At 42.7% G+C, this 18,447-nt stretch overlaps 1 protein-coding gene across 1 annotated transcript in view; it reads left to right on the top strand.

The window, feature by feature from the left end:
* GALNT10 (polypeptide N-acetylgalactosaminyltransferase 10) overlaps positions 1–18,447 on the top strand; it is a gene marked incomplete at both ends in the record, with an annotated part of 84,835 nt that extends 66,388 nt beyond the window's left edge. The window contains 8 exons of the mRNA XM_082489859.1: positions 584–769; positions 2,462–2,645; positions 3,537–3,654; positions 12,220–12,327; positions 14,195–14,416; positions 15,149–15,265; positions 17,352–17,501; positions 18,280–18,447. Of these exons, the coding sequence (XP_082345985.1) occupies positions 584–769; positions 2,462–2,645; positions 3,537–3,654; positions 12,220–12,327; positions 14,195–14,416; positions 15,149–15,265; positions 17,352–17,501; positions 18,280–18,447 (1,253 nt within the window). The remainder of the gene's footprint in view (positions 1–583; positions 770–2,461; positions 2,646–3,536; positions 3,655–12,219; positions 12,328–14,194; positions 14,417–15,148; positions 15,266–17,351; positions 17,502–18,279) is intronic.

Below are 18,447 nucleotides of genomic sequence, written 5' to 3'. Positions count from 1 at the left end.
GCACAATATGAATGGGGTTTGCTGTCAAGTAAGTCAAAACTTCTGATGTCTAGAGATCAACCCACTGGTGATTAGGCCAGCATCAGTTCTTAGCCTATTTTTAGGTTTTCCTTTGGTGCTTCACTTTTTGATGTAAAGACAGCTGTGTTCCCCTCACTCTTTGTGTAGACCAAGCTTTTTATTTCAGGATCTAAACAAGCTATCCGTTGTTTTGGTCACCCAGTGATCTTTTTCTGCAGCTTTCCTGTTTGAATTCTTGTTAATCATAGTGACCACAAGTGTCTGTGCTAATTCAGATGTGGCTTCAGTCCATATTTGGTAGCTTAAATATTTCCATATTTAAATGCAAATATCTTGTCTGATAAGCATTTTATATAGCCATCCAAATATACATAGTGGCTATGCCTGCCTTGCCAGCTTGGAGGATGTTTCACTAGGCTTTTTGCTGAATAAACGAAATTATTCTTATTTCCTTTTTCCTGTTATTGCATTTGTTTACTGTTTAGGACCTACTTCCAAAGACAGGAACTGCATTTTTAAGAAATTAGTTGTTGCAGCACTTAAATTTCTCATTTTCATACAGAACACCTGAAGAAACGCCTGGAAGATTATATGGCCCAGTTCCCAAATGTAAGAATCCTCCGAACCAAAAAGAGAGAAGGGCTAATAAGAACTCGAATGCTGGGGGCCTCTGTGGCGATAGGGGATGTCATCACCTTCTTGGATTCCCATTGCGAGGCCAATGTGAACTGGCTGCCACCTCTGTTAGGTAAGTGTGTGGTGTTGTACCTGGCTGAAGACTGAACTGCTAAAGAGCTGGCAACACATGTTGGTGTTGAATTTTTTGTTTTATTTCCACCTTCTGCTTTCCCCTAATGCTGTAAGTGGATAAAAGGCAGATGAAATGTCTTTAAAAGGAGAACAAAAACAAAACAAAAAAAAACAACAAAAAAAACAATGCAAACAAAAACAAAACAACCAGCCACAAGACTCAGGTGAATTGTTGGCAACTTGTAGCCTTTAATACAAGAAATTTTTTCTGTTCTAGAGTCCTGCACTGTACAATAACCCTATCATATGCTTTGCTTAATTAAAGAGCAGAGACCATATTCTTCTGGTTCCTCACTAAAATAAATCTAAAATAATTTACAGCTTGCTAGGTGAGTAAACTATCATATGGCCATTCAGCAGCTTGCAAAGAGGAATGGCTTTATGGTACAGAAAAGATCTTTGCATGAGGTTTTAAGTAGCTTTTAGGGTTTGTTTTTCTCCTATATAACTATGTTTAACTTCGTAGTCTGCAAGTCTGTTGAAAATGCTTCTTGTGAATGGCAGCTACCAATATGTATTTGTAGAACACGTGCAGTCCTTTCCAAGGCAGTGCTTTGTCTTTAAGGAGGCATCAGTTTTACAATGTCAGTTCTTTTCAAGGATGACTAATTGAAATGACAGTGCCTTCTGTTTCTGGTACCTGTATCCCTCTGGCCAGTACCAAACTCCTTTACAATCCTATTGCAAGTGACCTGTCAAAGCTCTCTCTGAGGTGTGACTTTGTCAAATAAATTGTGGCAACAATAGTCAAGCAGAGATTTAAGAAAAACTAGTCAGATTTGTCAGCAGGATTGCTGGATGGTAATACTGTTGCTTTCACTACAGTTTGTATCTGGCGGTAGTGCAAAACATTTGCAGCTTCATGAGCCCCGAGGAGGGAGGACAGAATTAGCTCAAATGCCATTTAAATGAGAACACATAGAGCATGCTTTAATTTTAAAGCATAGAAAGGATTTCTGTTAGACGTGCATTGGAAGCTGAAACATCATTTGTCGCCTCTGCTCTGAAAGTTAACTTCCAACAAGAGACCATCTCAGTAATAAAGTATTTAAGAAGTTCCAGATGTTTATGCAGGAATTAATCCTGTCTTGTATTATTTGGTTGGAAGAAAAGGTTGAGAGGAAGAGGTACACTTGTATTTCTTGAGCCTGCTGAGAGTAGTTATGCCATTAGTCTGAATTGCTTCCTGCCAGAATCTGGCATAGCAATTAAAGCTAGGTGGTACAATGGGTTATTGCCCTGGCTTTGAATCAGTGCAGAAAGGGTTCACATCTCGGTCACTTGTTAAAACGAGGACTGTTCACTAAGGACAGGATTGTCTGTTTTTTAGCCTGGTGGTTTAGGTACCTGTGGTAGTGTGGCTGTGTCTTTCTATTCTGCTTCTGGGTGGTGGTCGCTGTAGCATGAGTGCCTGGTGGTTTTATCTCAATATTTCTATCTTGAATATCTCAATTATTGCAGAAATACCATATAATCTAATATAAATTGGAGCATCTGCCTGAAGGAGAACAAAAGGGAAGAAAGCTATGTCATTCTTGGACAACTTCATATTTTGATGCTCTTTTCTGTAATTTCATGGTGAAAGAAACCAACTGGTGCAGGTTTTCTAACATGTTTCTCCAATCTTCAGATCGCATTGCCCGAAACCGCAAGACTATCGTTTGCCCTATGATTGATGTTATTGATCATGACCACTTTGGATACGAGACTCAGGCTGGAGACGCAATGCGAGGTGCATTTGACTGGGAGATGTATTACAAGAGGATCCCTATTCCTCCTGAGTTACAGAAACTTGATCCCAGTGATCCCTTTGAGTAAGTTACTGAAATGCAGCGTGCTGAGAGCTGGCTAACAAAATAACACCCTGTTACAGGGTTGGTTTACACCTCAGTGTAGTAAAAGTCAGAAGCTGGTGTTAAGCTACTTGCTTTTTGGCAGCTGTTTGCTTTGTTTGGTTTTAAAGAAATGCAGTGTGGTAGCTGTGAACGTTCTCCTTTTCATTGCTATTTTTTGTTGCCTTAATTCTTGCAGAAGTTAACATTTCATTTAAAACTGTAATGTGTAACATTTAATGCTATCATTTATTACTGAGATCTTTCAAACATAACTTAGTATCCCTAATGCTCTGCCAAAACCAACAAACCAATGGCAGCTTATGTCATTCCCAGGTGTGGGGAGAAAACCTAGCAGAATAATTACAGCCATTTTGATGACTGCAGTGCATTGCAGAAGTAAATCTGTGATCAGGTTGTGTTCTGCTGCTGCTGTGCTTGCCAACATTGAGACAGTTCCGCTGTCCTTTATACTTCTGCGGTGTTCAAAAAAAATAACCGAACAAAACACCTTTTGAGGTCATGCTCAATGACTTGATCGTACTACTGAGACAAAGAGCACCACATGTGCAGCATATTGGGTCCCTCTGGGAGGTTATGTCCTGTCACTTAATGCGAACTCTTTTGTCTGTTTAGAGGAGAGGCATTGACTGGTTCTGAAGGGAGCCTAGTCTGGTCCTCCTCGTTTGCAAGTGGGAAATTAGTAGATAATGCAAAACCAACTGTTTGATGCTCTGACAGGGCTGCAAAGGCACTGGGAACACTGGACGGTGAGAAGAATATTTGTCAATTCTTGCTTTGTTTTTTAAATGTTTAGCTAGAGATTTGCATCTTTGAATGTGTTTGTAATATGGAGTCTGGTTTTTCCTTAAGGTCTCCTGTAATGGCTGGAGGACTGTTTGCAGTCGATAGAAAGTGGTTCTGGGAGCTGGGAGGGTATGATGCAGGTCTGGAGATATGGGGAGGAGAGCAGTATGAAATATCCTTTAAGGTGAGCTATGTTCTCTGGAAATTACTTTTGTTTTGAAAAGTAAGAATTGTTCTGAGGTGCAGAATGTGAATGATCTATCTTGTCCTTGCTTTTGCGTGTGACTAAAGGTGAAAGAGCTGGGAGTAGTAAGATAGTACACAGAAGAAACAGCGATGATGTGACGAGTCATTGGTGAGGGTCAGTTTTGGAGCATGATTAGCTGGGGTGTCCCCCGTTCTGTGATCACAGCTTCAGATGCATACACTCCTCCCAGCAAGGGTAAGTCAGCTTGTGTGGAACTCGCTCTGACTCTTAGGCTTCTTAGTACTCACCCTGGCAACAAGGTGAAATACTCTCCTTCTTGAGGGAAGCAGAATTCAGGCATCTTGGTGTTTGCCTAATTGAGTACCTCAGTCCTCAGCTTGAGTTCCCAGAGACGACAGTAACTTACTGTATATAGTCAATCCATCTGACGCCTGGCTGCAAGGAATGGAGACTTTTAATTACCCTGTAAAAAATCCTCAGCAATTGGAATAATAACGCTGTTGCTGGCAATGACTTCAGATCATTATCTGCCTGGCTTGGGGACAATTCTGTTACTGATTGACCAAACTGTTCAGTTGAGGGCTTTAAAATGAGTTAGCCAGCTGACCAAAACTGCGTACTAAGACTAACTGTGACCCACGAAGACCGCTGGTACCTGTGTTGTCTTGGAATATTGCACCGAAATCCATTCTAGGAAACCCACTGGAACGTCCCAGACCGCTGAAGACTGGTGGCTATTCTTCTCTTCAGTGGTGGGAATCCCTTCCATAGCCTGGAGCGAATTGAGTAAAGACTTCTGTGTTAAAGTCTGAGTCCCCACGTGGTTTCTCTTTCAGAAGTTGAATATCATAATCTCGTAGCTGTCTGGATGCCACTGAACTAAGCTAGTTGGCCTCAGCACGAGGCTAGAAGATGGTAGCGATACTAACGTAGTGCACAGTTTAGCTTTGGCGGCTAAAATTCCTCATCTGTCTCCCCAACAAACAAGTCACGGCTGATCCTCACAAAACAGATTCCTAATTCTTGATGCCACTATGCAATTAAAAGGCATATCAAACTATATTCAGCAAGATGTATTGCCATGCATACATACTTACCGTGTCCTACTGTACAGCAAACAATGCAAGAAAAGGCATTGTTCTCAAGGCGATTTATTTCCTTCCATCACAAGAAAACTCACAAGAAAACCCTAAGTAATAAAGTCATGTTGGAGGTCCCTTGTCTTCTGTAATGGTAGCAGGAAGGGAGGGGCGGGGGGCACCCACTTTGGAGATGTCATTACAGTTAGAGCCATTTATTCTTTGTGTTGCATGTAATGAAATTGTGTAACAATGTCATCCTCTGCAGGAGGGGTAGTGGCAGTATTCATCCTCTTTTCCTTGGCCCTTTTTGAAAATGCTGGTTTCCAAGAGTGATGACAGTGGCTGGGCAAGCCCTTTGTCTCCAGTGCCACAGCAGACAGTCACACTGCTTGATCTGCAGGAAATAAGACTACTTCATTCATCTGTTTGCTTATCCTCTCTGAAACACACTGTGTTTTATTTCAGTCCAGAGATGGTAATTTATGGAGGGATAAATTTGCTTTAATTAATCTCTGCAAAGACCCCCTTTTTTCTTTCATTGTGCAACAGAAAAATGAAGTTTTAACTGAAAGAGGCTCAGTGTATTTTCAGAAATTAAGATAAATTGATACATTCATCTGCGGCTGATAGATTTAATAATTCTGCTGGAATTGCAAGAATAGAAGGTTTGTTCATAGAATTTATGAAGCTATGGCATTTCCTGGCGAGCTTAGAGCTACGTTTTTACCTTTAGAAGCAGACTGAGATTTTGTAGTTAAAGGGGCACTGTCAAATAATTTAAAGCTCTGGGTTTAGACGTGGGATACCTGCTTTCACACTATTTATTACCTAATGGGAATTCAGATTCTAAGTGTGTCAAATTTACATCCCGGCTTTAACAAAGAATCCATTGCTGTGCCTGGGTGTTGTGGGTGCAGGTACTCTTTAGTACTGCTGGTCTTTAATCCATTGCATCAAATCTGGCCTTCTGAAGCGTCACCAGAAGTAGATATTTTTTTTCCCTTAAACATATTCTTTTTTTTGCCATGTATGGACTGTACTTTACAGTTTTTTTGCCTTTATTTTAAAATCCACGGCTCTGTTGCTGAGAGACTGGAAATAAACAAGTTTATTTAAGAGCCTCTTGCCTTTCTGTTTTGAGATCATATGTATTTCTGTCATCAGCTGGCTCTGCTTCCTTCTGAGAAGAAACTTGCAGGCTGAAGGAAAGCCAACAGAGAAATCATCAGTGTTTAGTACCTCAGAAAATATTTAGCTGGAGGGTGGATCAAACTCTGTTAATGGAAGCCTTGCTCCTTGTATGAAATGTGTACACCAAACATCACTAGAAAACATAGCATGCTGGGGAGACAAAAAATTCTGTTTCTAATTGAAAATTCACCTAACTTTCTAACCCTAACTGCTGGTTTGTAGTTTTCTGGGTCTTCTCAATCCCTTAAACCAGAAATTTCTAGATACGAAATGAAGGAGGCCATCTATCCATTTTCCATATTCAAACAGAAAACACGCGCTTCTTTCTTCTCTTCACCTGTGTATATCCGGAATAGCTTGGTGCCTATACCCCAGTACTTCCACAGGTCAGGGATCTTCCTATTTCAGGTCATCATCAGATGCAACAGGAAGATTGCAAACTTGAATTTTAGTTGCAGTCATTACACTTGTTCAAATGAGCCTCTTTTTTTAATGAACCCCGCTTGCAGAACGCGCCAAGCAAACTGCTCTGCAGATCTGCGTGGTGTAAGAACCGTTCTCCTCCATCTCAGCGGACCACCAGATGCTGACCTTCGAGTACATTCTTGTACTTTGGGGAAAGGGTAAACAAGCATGCACAGCTATTTCTGTACAGCACTTGTTACCTTTTCTTTCTGCTGCCCCTAACTCTACAGCCATAGTTTCTCTGTTCAGTGGACTGCATTGAGGGTTTGGTTTGTTTTTTTTTTCTTTTTGGGAGTCCCTTCCATACCTCTTCTCTCCCACAGTTTTTCCTGGTCTTTTGTATCTTTCTGCAATGATGTGAACGAAATTGCATACTTTACCCAAAGTGACAATGTGTCTTTCCTCTTCTAAACACAGCTTAATAGCTCTGATTTTCTGAATGCTGCTGCATACTCAACAAATACCTACATTCTGCTGCCTACATAACCACTTCATTTTCTTTGAGAGTAATGTATTTAATTCGGAGTGGTATATATGAAGCATTTAAACTGTTCCTTTCTGCAAATGCTACTTTGTATAGCAGTTATCTATACTCAGTTTTATTTGTTGCCTCTTTTCCACTATTTTTGTGGCTTCTGTTCTGTTTTGCTTACGTAATCTTTGCTAAACTGCTTCATGCCTCTCTTCCATAAATATATCATCTCTGATTTATTGGGTATGGGGAAACAAGAGGAAAAAGTGGCTTATATAGGCATAAATATTGATGTACTTTGTACCTTGGATCTTGAGCAGTGCCGCTCTCAATCCTTTAATTGTACATTGTACTTTAAGAGCAAAGAATTGAGAATCCGGAATGTCACTTGCTACATGATAGATCGTTTCAGTTTTAGAAATGTTTGGTTTGTAATTTAGAGATGTTAAAACCTTCACAAAATTCAGTGGGCTTGGTGCAAACAAGCCATATCGACAGTTGCCCTGAAAATAACAATTAAGGGGGAGGCAAAAGAGATGGGCGGTACTCATGGTCTTCACTCCCTGCTTCAGCAATGGGAAACATCCACTGCGCTTACTCTGGTGATTGTAGATCATTGCATTTTTCCAGATCCTTTTCCCGAAGCATCAACAGGAATTGCTTCTCCTGATTTCCATAGCATAAAACACGTTGCATGTTTTCCAATAAATCCAAGTTCTCTATAGCTTCTGTCTGCTTATCTATTGCATGCGTCTCCTTTCCCCCTGTCAGCAGCGCATTTCTGATTCACATTTTGCCACTGGCCTCCTGGCAGGTGTGTAGTTAGGGCGCAGCGGCCAAGGGATCACTTCTGACAGCATTTCTAGTTGTGTCGCTGAAGTTAGTGCTGATTGTGAGACTCCACTGCTTATTCCAGGCACTTACTCACACCACTTTCCAACAGCTCACGTTTGCCCACACTGAAACAGGCCGGGCATTCTGCTGCTTTTTTGGTGTGTGGATTTGGGGTTTTTTTAAGCCAGAACATGCTGCTTAATTCTACATCTCTCAGCTGCAGTAGAGGGTGGCTTCTTTCTCCCTGCCTATCTGGTGATGCAGAGATGACTTTCAGACCACTGACTTGAATTTTTGGCCTCTGTTCACCCTGTGTGCTTGGTTCAGGTTCCAGAGTAGCTTCGCACCAAGCAGCAGCAGGAAAGTGGGCCCCTCCACTCTCTGAAATGTGATTATTGGAAAGTGCTATCGTTACTTTAAAAGGCTCCAGACAGTAAGGAGGGGCCATACTGGTGTATGTTGTGTGAGAGAAGGCATTATGCAAACACATAGATCCCAGTGGCTTTTGAGCTACCTTAATCTTTTATAGAGCAGTAAGTCCCAGATGCAACAGCAGCTGATGCTTACCATAGAGAGGATTACAATTTTACTGAATTATTGGTTGCCCTTGCTTTCATCCTGTCACCTACCTTCTTGTGCAGAGAACCCCCTTGACTTACCCACCGTGTCCTTTTCTTCCCACCTTTCAGTGTGTGCTCAGACAACCAGCCAGCTTCTCCCCATTGGTCCATCCCATGATCTTTATTTCTGTCATGGCTTGCAGAAGCAGCTTTCTTTTCAAGGCTTGACTCTTTTCTTTGTGTTTTGTCCCTCTCTTGGGAAGCATTGGTTCATCATGGAGCAGTCTTTGGAAATCATAAACCTTGTATACCCAGATAATTTGTGTTCACACACCAACTGCAGTATTGTCTTGTGTGTTTGCGAGAGGTTCAGCTGTCTTATGTGACGTTGTTTTCTGAAATAACAGAAAGGGAATTAGATCAGCATAACATTCCCATGTAGAGAATAGGTGGCGTATTATCTTGTGCTTTCATAGCACACTAGCTGAGTCAAAGGGTCTTGAGTAGCTTTATGAATATGGAGTTACAGCTCTCCAGGCCACTGAGAAGATGGAAGTAATATCACTGGTGCTGTTATTTTACTTCCCTTGTATATGGTTTTATTATTAGAGTGAGATTGTGGCCTTAGAAAACTCTGTTGCAGTATGCCCATTGACCTCAGCGTAGCCAGGTTTTCTCTTACTTCTAGCAGATCTGTCAGCTGCTAGAGTCCTAGCTCAAAATGTAGATTGGTAAAATTGTGCCTGAGGAGGAAGACAAATTTCCTGTTCTCTCCTAATGAGATCTGATTAGATCATTGTCTAAAGTACTGCCTGCCTGACCAGCTTTAATTCTTGTTCTTACGGCATTCTAGTAAATGGCTGATTGAAATTAAGTGCGTCAAGTTCAGGCTCTGATGTTTACTGTCATGTCAGCCAGGGAGATAAGGCACCATCTCCACCTTCTGTAAAACAAGAAGAAGAAACTGGCTCCCCTGGCCTAAGGAAAACACAGTAAGTGACAGTCAGTGTTACTGTGAAGGCACAAGGTGCTGCCCCACAGAACAGCGCCGTTTCAGCTGTTTGAGTGTGCTGTATTTTTAACAGTCTAAGTTCTGGTGTCATGCCTGTGAACAGTACCCTTGTTTAAAAACAACCAAATATCACTAACTGAGTGGAAGCATTCTCTCAGCTAGCACGCAGCTATTTTGGGTTTGCTTCGCTTGCAGTTATTCCTTGACAGACCCTTGGATGTGATTCCCCTGACCTTTAACTCTAGCTTTCCAATGCTTTTGTTAGCTGTGTTTTACCAATGCATGTCACGCTCTTTCCCTCTCCCCCTTCTACCAGTTTTATAGATAAGAACTGGTAATTGTCTTTATGGAGGTTGTAATGAGTTCTGTCACCACACAAAGCAGCTCACTAATAAAATAAATCAAAGCAGCAATGAATGAATGGAAAGCATGCTTTTAAAATTAGATTTGTACTGCAAGTGCCATACTGTCACTTGCAGCATGAGACAATGTTAAAAAGGCACTGAGTTGGCAAAATACCTTGAAAGGGTCACTGAGCTCTGCTAGCAGGAATTGGGAAGCTTTCCATTGCCTCCATGCAGCGCTGGTAGTTGCAGCATCATTTGGGAGTAAATATTTTAAGGCATGATTAGGAAAAAAGTGCTTAAAACTGCTCTTAGATTTTAGTTATTCAGTAACTCAGTTAAGTAGCTTTTCTTATCATATCGTTACATGTGTTCGTGTAATGTCATCTTCTGTGCCTGGAGTCTTGTACCATCTTGGAGCTCTTGGCCCAACATATCATCAGTTCTGTCTAGCTTCCCATGCCCCCTGCCTCTCCAATGTACCACTCATTAGATAAGTGCTGTCTGTATTACCGCTTCACAAGATCTGCAGTGCAAGGACAGTGCTCTCCTCCCTACCTGCGTACTGACTGCGGGGGTCTGTTTCTCACATTACTTAGGGAAGTCACGCTTTCAGAGGAGATGTGTATTCACGGTGGCCTGACTGAAGGCCTTTCCTTAGAGATCGGGGCAAGTGAGGCATGCTGTGAGCAGGCAGCAAGGATAAGAAGGTGGTGTTTTCATTCAGCCCAATAGGGCTTTCATGATGCAGGGTGCAGTGCACGGTGTAAGAATACGGGTTGTTCGGGAGTGTGTGTGCCTATGCAGCTGAGGCTTCTTCAGCTGTTCCTGCGTTTTTTTATAGTTCCCAGATCTGTTGCAGCTCTTACAGCCTTATACAAACCATTTCTGTCATAGAAACACAAAACATCCCCAAATTCTTGTTTTCTCAGTCTACCTGTTAATTTCCTAGCAGAGGAATCACACTGTGGCCCACTGCAGCAAAAAGCACAGCAGCTACAGAATAAGAAGCATTTCTAATTCCACTAGAAACTTCACAGAAACTGAGTGCTGGTTTCTTTTTTCATCTTCATCTCTTCTGTACCAGCCTCTCAAGACTCAGCAGGGACAAAAGGAATGAAATTCTGTAGAAAGAGTGTTTGTCAACTTTCTTCTTGTCTCTCTCACCATAATGACGTGTAATTAAGTACCTTGAACTTTAGAAGTTGCCTGTGAAAAATATTCCTCTAACTGAGAGCAACCAACCTCCATTAAGTTATACGCAGTCAGCAAATGACTGTAATTATTAGGGCCAGTAGACAGAGCTGAAACTCCAGAGGACTTTAGTGTCAGAGCTAATAATTATGCAGCAGCCTTGGCCAAATATTTCTCTTCCGAGCTAAGTATTTAATATTGTCACTGTAGAATATTAATGGAATTGCCTGCTATGTGTGAAGCTGTTGACTAAGCTCATTGTACAGTGAACTGCAGTGGCTCAAATTAGCCACAGTGAACGGAGAGATCAAGAACACTGCATCAGCCTGCAGCACCAGCGAACCTTCTTAAATATCGCTGCCTTCGGGGCATTAACATAAGATTTGGGGACAAAATGAAGGGCAACACTGTCGTGCTTCGAGAATTCAGAAAGTCATTTGTCTTACATACTGAGGGGTACTTTTTCTTTAAGTATTGATTACGTATATCTAGAACGCACATATGAATATATTTCTTAAACCAAATGAAATAGATAGGTTGGTTCAGAAAACATCTCCTTTGGTTTCACTTGGACAAAATTATAACATCCATGCTATGAATAAGGAATAAAAGAAAGTTGTTGCAGAGTGTTGGCACAGAGTGAAATCTTCCCAGATGGGGAAAGAAACTTCTGGACCTAATCTAGACGTTAAGCAAGCATCAAGGTAGTTGTCTTCAATTAGTAGTGTGTTCCAGTGACTTTCTGAGGGCTTTTTTAAAGCTAATTGTGTTTTCACCAGGCAGGGATTTCTACTTAATTGTAAGGCTGCAAAAGCAATGGGTGCATGTCAGCAATGAAACCATATGAGAGCAGTGATAACCATAGGAAAAAGTAGCATTTTCTTCTGGTTCCTGGCACTTGAACAGGCTCATGAATTCCCTGGAGTGTTTTGTCTAACACATGATCTGTACTATAGAGATGGCCTCCCTTTTACAGCGACCTTACACAACCTACACCCAGGTCTTATATGGCAGTCCGGTTTTAACTATTGTGGTTACTATTGCTGTAAGAACATATATCAATTCAAAGTGTGCTGTGTGCTGTTCTCTGGGTGCTTGGATTTATTATTTTTTTCCTGTTCTTTTCTCTAAGTAATGCAAAATTGAACTGTTTAGCCGTTGGGCTTGATAGCACTTGTGTTAAATCAAGGCTTGCCGCACGGCTCTAAGCGGGTAGTTATAGGATTTGAGACTAAGGCAAGGAGGGCAGGATATTTGGGATAAAGTGTACTTTAAACTAAAAAATCTGGGTTAAGCTTTTTCATGACTTGAAAGTCTGTCTTATTTTTTTCTTCTTCATTTTTCTCTGTATAACCAAGAATGAATCTGTATCTCTGCTGTTCCACAGGTATGGATGTGTGGGGGTCGCATGGAGGACATCCCTTGCTCTAGAGTTGGTCATATCTACAGAAAATATGTTCCATACAAGGTTCCAACAGGAGTCAGCCTGGCAAGAGTAAGTGGCAATGGCATTCCCCACAACATATGTCTGACTGCAATGTGACTGTGCTGTTGTCTCCTCTCACCCCACAGTGGGAGGCAAATGTAGACTTTGTAGTCCGTAAATTGTACTTGTATGGTGGTCAAATGGAGCAGTTTTGCAGTGGTGGCTGCATAGCACAAGGGGCCGAGAGCCTAGGGGAGCTGCAGACTCATGTGCAGACAGCTGCCATGCTCTAGACACCGGCCATTACCAGGTGTGGGGAAGGGACTTTGCAATCAGGCACTGGCTATGGAATCACCCATAAAAACAAGATATGGCTGTATTTGTATAATACTTCAGTCATTTTATAGTTGTGCTCTCCAAGAGCAGCAGGCTTCACCATGATGATTGTGTTTTGGTGATTGAAAGACCTCTCAACTTCAAGCATCACAGACCACTGCATGGGCAAGCTGTAATTTTCCACAATGGAACGTTCTGTGCCATCTTATTTCTTAATCTACTGTAGTCCAAACAGGAAAGAGTTTTTGTCTATCACGCACTAGCTTTCTCCAGTTAATTTCCAAATTGAGAAGGGATTGCATTGCCCTCTGGTGGGAGAAGAAAAATCATAGGAGCAGGAAGGCTGAAAAACTTAAAAACACAAAAAAGTACCCTGCTGTTCTGCAGTCTTACGGCTTGCAAGTGTTAAAGTGTTTCCCAGTTTAATAGCATCACCCTAGTTACGGATCTGGATTTATTACTCAGCCCAGCAGTGACCTGTCAGAGCAGTAGAGTGCTCTCCTGTCTGTGCTGTCTCTACAGGAAGAAGCTATATTTCTTTTCGTTCAGTATTTGGCTCTTGTATACTTCCACAGTGCTGGAAGGAGATAGCAGACAGGTGTAGGAAAGGCTGTTTCTTGGCATCTAAGATCGTACAGTCACCTTGAGATGAGCACGTGCTCTTGTTGTGCATAGGCTGCATTTGGGACAGGGTCAGCATGCTGGTCCTTCTTAACATCCTAATTTTTTTGGTAGTAAATGACCACTGCTGGACTGAACACCTTCATGCAAGATGGGCAGTGCTGCTGGGTTACTGAAGTCATGACTGCACGTGGCACGTTACTGTGTGGCACCAAGAATGTACCTGATGTTGCCAGAGAACAGTCCAAGGTCCAACGGTCTCTTGAGTGTGTTGTGGCAAGCAGAAGGGCGGGTATCTTGAGAGGGTAGTCTTCACTGCTGTCTTGGAATTGCACAGTGGATTAAGCTTTGCAGTGAGACGTGAAATATACTGCTGCCAGGAGGTAAACCCTTTGCTTCTATTCTGAAGGGTCATCACCTGAAAGTTCCATATTCCTGCGGTATCTCAGTTTCTTTTAAACAGCTTTTTACCCAAGAAAATGGAAAAATAGTGGTAAGAAAGAATATTGCGAACTGAAACTTTCCAGAAGAGAGAGTACTGCAAATCCCATTCCTAGATGGATATAAAAGATGCAATAAGAAGGATTTAAGAAAGCAGCTTTTTGTCAGGGACCTTTGAATGTCCAGTGGTATTTACCAGCATCATTTTCTGACTAGCTTCTTCACAGAAAAAGAGAAAAAAAAAAAAAAAACAACTTTTGATTAATGTTGTTTTTCTTAGCCACAAGGAGCTAGATATAACGGCCAAGTGCCAGGACTCTTGACCTCAACTGAAAATATCTTTCTAAAAGTCCCTTGGAACTAGAGAATAATAAAAATAATCTTCGTCCTGAAGCTGGAGAGAAAGAGTGGATGTGAATGAAAATCCTTTCTGAGCAAAAACATGGGAGCTGTTTTGAATGCTAATGTCAGTAGTTTGTGCAGAGTGTTCTCAGGTGTTTTTCCCTCTCATTTTCACATGTGGCTGTTACCCACACAGAACTTGAAGCGGGTGGCTGAGGTGTGGATGGACGAATATGCAGAGTACATATACCAGCGCAGACCAGAGTACCGGCATCTTTCTGCAGGGGACGTCGCAGCTCAGAAGGAACTTCGCAACAACCTCAACTGCAAAAGCTTCAAGTGGTTCATGAACGAGGTCGCGTGGGACTTGCCAAAGTTTTACCCACCAGTGGAGCCTCCAGCAGCTGCATGGGGAGAGGCAAGTTTGTGCTCTGAAACCTGCAGTGGACAAACAGGCTGCGGTTTGGTTTTTTAAAGTTGCCTTACCCATGTGCTCTGGTACTGTTTTGCTGTGAGTAAAGTGGCAAGCGAGTGTTTAAAGATCCTGCTTGATATGTTTCAAAGACCAGAACTCTCTACCATTATATTGGCCTGATCAAAGGCAGCAGTTAGGCAGACATTTCTATTAGTGCACAGCAACAAAGAGAATAGAGTCTTGGCTTGTTCTGCATGTTGTTTATTTAGTAGAAGGCAGAACATGCCAACAGGGAGGATGAGAGAGAGGCAGCAGCTGAGCAATAGTAGGGATCTTGTATTTCAAAAGGGTTGCACAACTGTGTTGAGCTCCTTAGCTTTCCCATCTTAAAGCTGGGAAAACCACCCCTGTTCTTGCAAGTCAGCTGTGTTCTGGGAAAAGAATCATCCCAGGAGTGAAGTCGTGGACTGTTACACACAGGAACATAGTGAACTCTGCAGTCCAGTAGCTAATGGGTTTTGCTGTGTCCTGGAGGTTATTGTACAGCTGGCGATGGGTCCCATTTTGAGTTCCTATGCTTTCTTCTAGCTGTTATCTGCCAGCTCAGATACATAGTTAAGTGAGGAATCTTAAAACTCTCTTCATACAAATACTGCTACTATTTAAAGCAATTTAAGCCTTCTTTCCTGTCACTTGGTAAGAGTAGGAGATTCAGTCACTAATTTACTATTTCAGATACGCAATGTAGGAACTGGACTGTGTGTGGATACTAAGCACGGAGCCCTGGGATCACCACTGAGGCTGGAAAACTGCGTGAAGGACAGAGGAGAGGCAGCATGGAACAACGTGCAGGTAACAGTCCCTCTGATAAATCATCAGCCCCTAAATAAATTTGGGGAGGGAGAAGTTACAAGAACAAATGTTTGCGAAGGAAGATCATTGCAGAACTCTGTCAGGTGAACAGAGGGTGCTGTGCACCCCAAGGCTCACGTGCTAATTATACTTGATGGGCTTGTAGCAGGATGTGGCTTGTGCTTGTGGCAGGGCCTGGAGCCCGGCAGACTTTGTGCAGAGCTTTTACCTCTGCTTTGAAGTTCTCAGAGTGAACAAAAGAAAGCACAAGAAAACCATATGCCAAAATAATAATAAAAAAAACAGTAACAAGGCAGCTGTAATATGTAACAAAGTGAATATTAACTTCAAAGGTTGTGCTGAAAGAAGTGATAGAGGAGCATCATGCATATTAATGAACTTGCAGGAGCATTCAATCACTGCTTACTATCATCCTTCTGACAAGAGGCAAATGCATTATAAACACCCAACCATTGCTGGAGAGAGATGAAACCGGCCAGGCTATAGATTCACCCTCTCGACATATAAGGTGCCAGAAACGACAGCTTTATTGTAACGGAAGGGAAGGAAATATTAGTTTGTCTAAATTGTAGCAGCTGAGCTGAGAAAAGATCAAGAAAACAATGCCTCTATTACAGAGCCATGCATAACTCTTCAGGGGAATGGCTTCAGTAGTAGGAGACAGAGGGTTGTTGCATATCAATTTTGATGCATGAATACTGGAAACGAAATCAATTTACTCAGACACAGTCTAAAACTAAGCTTCTGTTGAGTCAGGAGAGTCTTGAACAATTAGTGTTGGCTTATGTTTAGGAGGATAATGTGTTTTGAACTTCTGCGTAGCATTGAAACTAAATGATTGTGGTAATTTCTCTCCCAAGGGAGGTTTAAAAGAGAGACAGAAACAAAGCAGCTTCTTTGTGCAAAAGTATTTTGGGCACACTGCTTCAAATAGTAGCACCCTGCTCTGTTCCTCCACCTGGCTCCAGAAAGAGCCCCCAGAACAGCCCTTCCCCATGGGCACTGAGAGAGAGGTGTGCTGGCTAGTAGCCCTGCAGAACCATGTCAGCTAGTGCCGGTCACACTTGTACCCTTGCCAGAGATGCTGTCCTTGTCAAAGCAGAAAGCAAAAGCTTGACAGCAGTGCCTGCATTTAAACAAGTTCATCTTTTGTGGGATTCAGTCCTACAATGCTTAAAACATGTCATAAGCCAAGCTGTGATCATCAGACCGGAGATGCAGCTTGACCACACTACTGTCTCAAGCTGTGGCCAAACGCAAATGCCACAGGGGCAGTGCAAGGAACAGAGCATGCATGTGGTGGTACTTCCATCGCCTGTTCTGTGGTCCAGTCCCTGTGGCTCAGGGATCTCCACGCCACCTGTGCTGGCATCCAGCAACTTTCATCAAGCCACAGCCTTGTCAGGCATTGGTAGGCTGTGCCTGGTTGCTACACCTAAAACCCTTTCTCTTCTTTTCTGTAGTATCCTTCCTTTCATTTCACCTAAAAGTGCTGAGACATCATTGCAGAGTCAGTAGAAGAGAGCACCAGGAAGCATTGCCCTAGTGATTGTCCTTCTGACACTCCTGTAGAGTGGGGTGGGGAGCTGTGGGCCTCCTGGTCTCTTGTCACAGAAGGTGTGGGACAGACTCTTCTCAAGGTGACTCCGGGCTGCCTGGGCAGACTCGGGTATTTACTGCCAGCTTTAACACAGAGCTCCTGTAGCTCTGCCTTTTTTTGCTAACTGTGAAGTGCTGTAATTGGTCAGCTGCTCACTTAATCCATGATGTATGTCTGCATTGCAGAGACATTCCAGGCTGCTATTAGTACCCAAGCTAACTAGCATGGCTGTTTGCAGCAGCAGTCTCATTTAGCATGCTGTGTGGCAGTCCGTGGGGTGGCTGCTACAGACTCCCCTAGTCAGCAGTCCCCGTTCCCAGAGGTGGAAGCAGTTTTTCCTGTAGAAGGTATTGTCCTTTCCCTGAAGCCATCCCCACCCTGTGGGCAAAGAAGGGAACGTAGTTCTGCTGGTGAAAGTACCGTACCCAGTACCGGCCGTCCTGAGGGTCCTATTTGTCCTGGCAGGTATTCACATTCAGCTGGAGAGAAGACATACGTCCTGGGGATCCTCAGCATACCAAGAAGTTTTGTTTTGATGCCATTTCCCACAGCAGTCCTGTGACCCTCTATGACTGTCATGGCATGAAGGGGAACCAGCTCTGGAGATACCGAAAAGTGAGTGTGTGTGTGTGTGTGTGTGTACATGCGTATTCTCATTTAAGGTGTCAAATTGCCTGTAGGCACTTAAGTTTCCTTAAAATGGCACCACTCATGTTTTATTCCTTCTCTTCATGTAGCTGTGATAAGAGAACCTGCAGACAGTCTGTTGTCATTGTGCCATTAATTACCCTTGATTAGAAAGATGTGACTCCCCTGTTCCACTGGTTAGAAATCGTGAGGACTGCTTCTCCAGGGCTTACTAAGCAGAAGGACACTCTCCTTGCAGTCCTGTCCACAGCTGGCAGTGAGGTGTTGCAACACCCTTGCAAAACCCATTTGCAAAGAGGTGTGCTTGCGTTTATTCATTTGTTCTGAATACTAGAAGATCATGCCAAAAGTAGGTAAGGATTTATTCATCCTCCTACTAAAGCAATGCTTTTGTGGCCGACAGGTAAGTAAATTCTTGACTAAATGCCCTATCCTAGTTCTTGAAATCTGCTTGCACAGTGCTGCTGAGTGACTACAGCAGGATGTGAGCCTGTAGGCTGGAGACCTGGCTTCAGACACAGCTTTAGAGCTTCCCGGGGCAGATGTGAGGGTTGGCCTGGATGCTGTGGCAAGGGACCCTTGCAGGAATGGACCCTGATGCTTGCCAACTAGTTAAGTGTGAACAACTTCAGATACATCCACGTGACAAAATAGCTTGCCTTGGTTTTTAAGACTTCTTTCTGTTGGTTTTAAAATAGCTTTGCTTCTCTGCTTAGCAACCTCACATCAAATTTCTCTTCTCCAGGACAAGACTCTCTACCATCCAGTAAGCAGCAGCTGTATGGACTGCAGTGAGAGTGACCGAAAGATCTTTATGAATAGCTGCAATCCTTCATCTCCAACACAGCAGTGGATATTTGAACATACAAACTCAACTGTCTTGGAAAAATTTAACAGAAATCTTGATCTTTAA

This window comes from Vanellus vanellus (genome assembly GCF_965231255.1).
Source record: "Vanellus vanellus genome assembly, chromosome: 13".
NCBI lineage: Eukaryota > Metazoa > Chordata > Aves > Charadriiformes > Charadriidae > Vanellus > Vanellus vanellus.
This window is presented reverse-complemented; position numbering and strand designations above follow the sequence as displayed.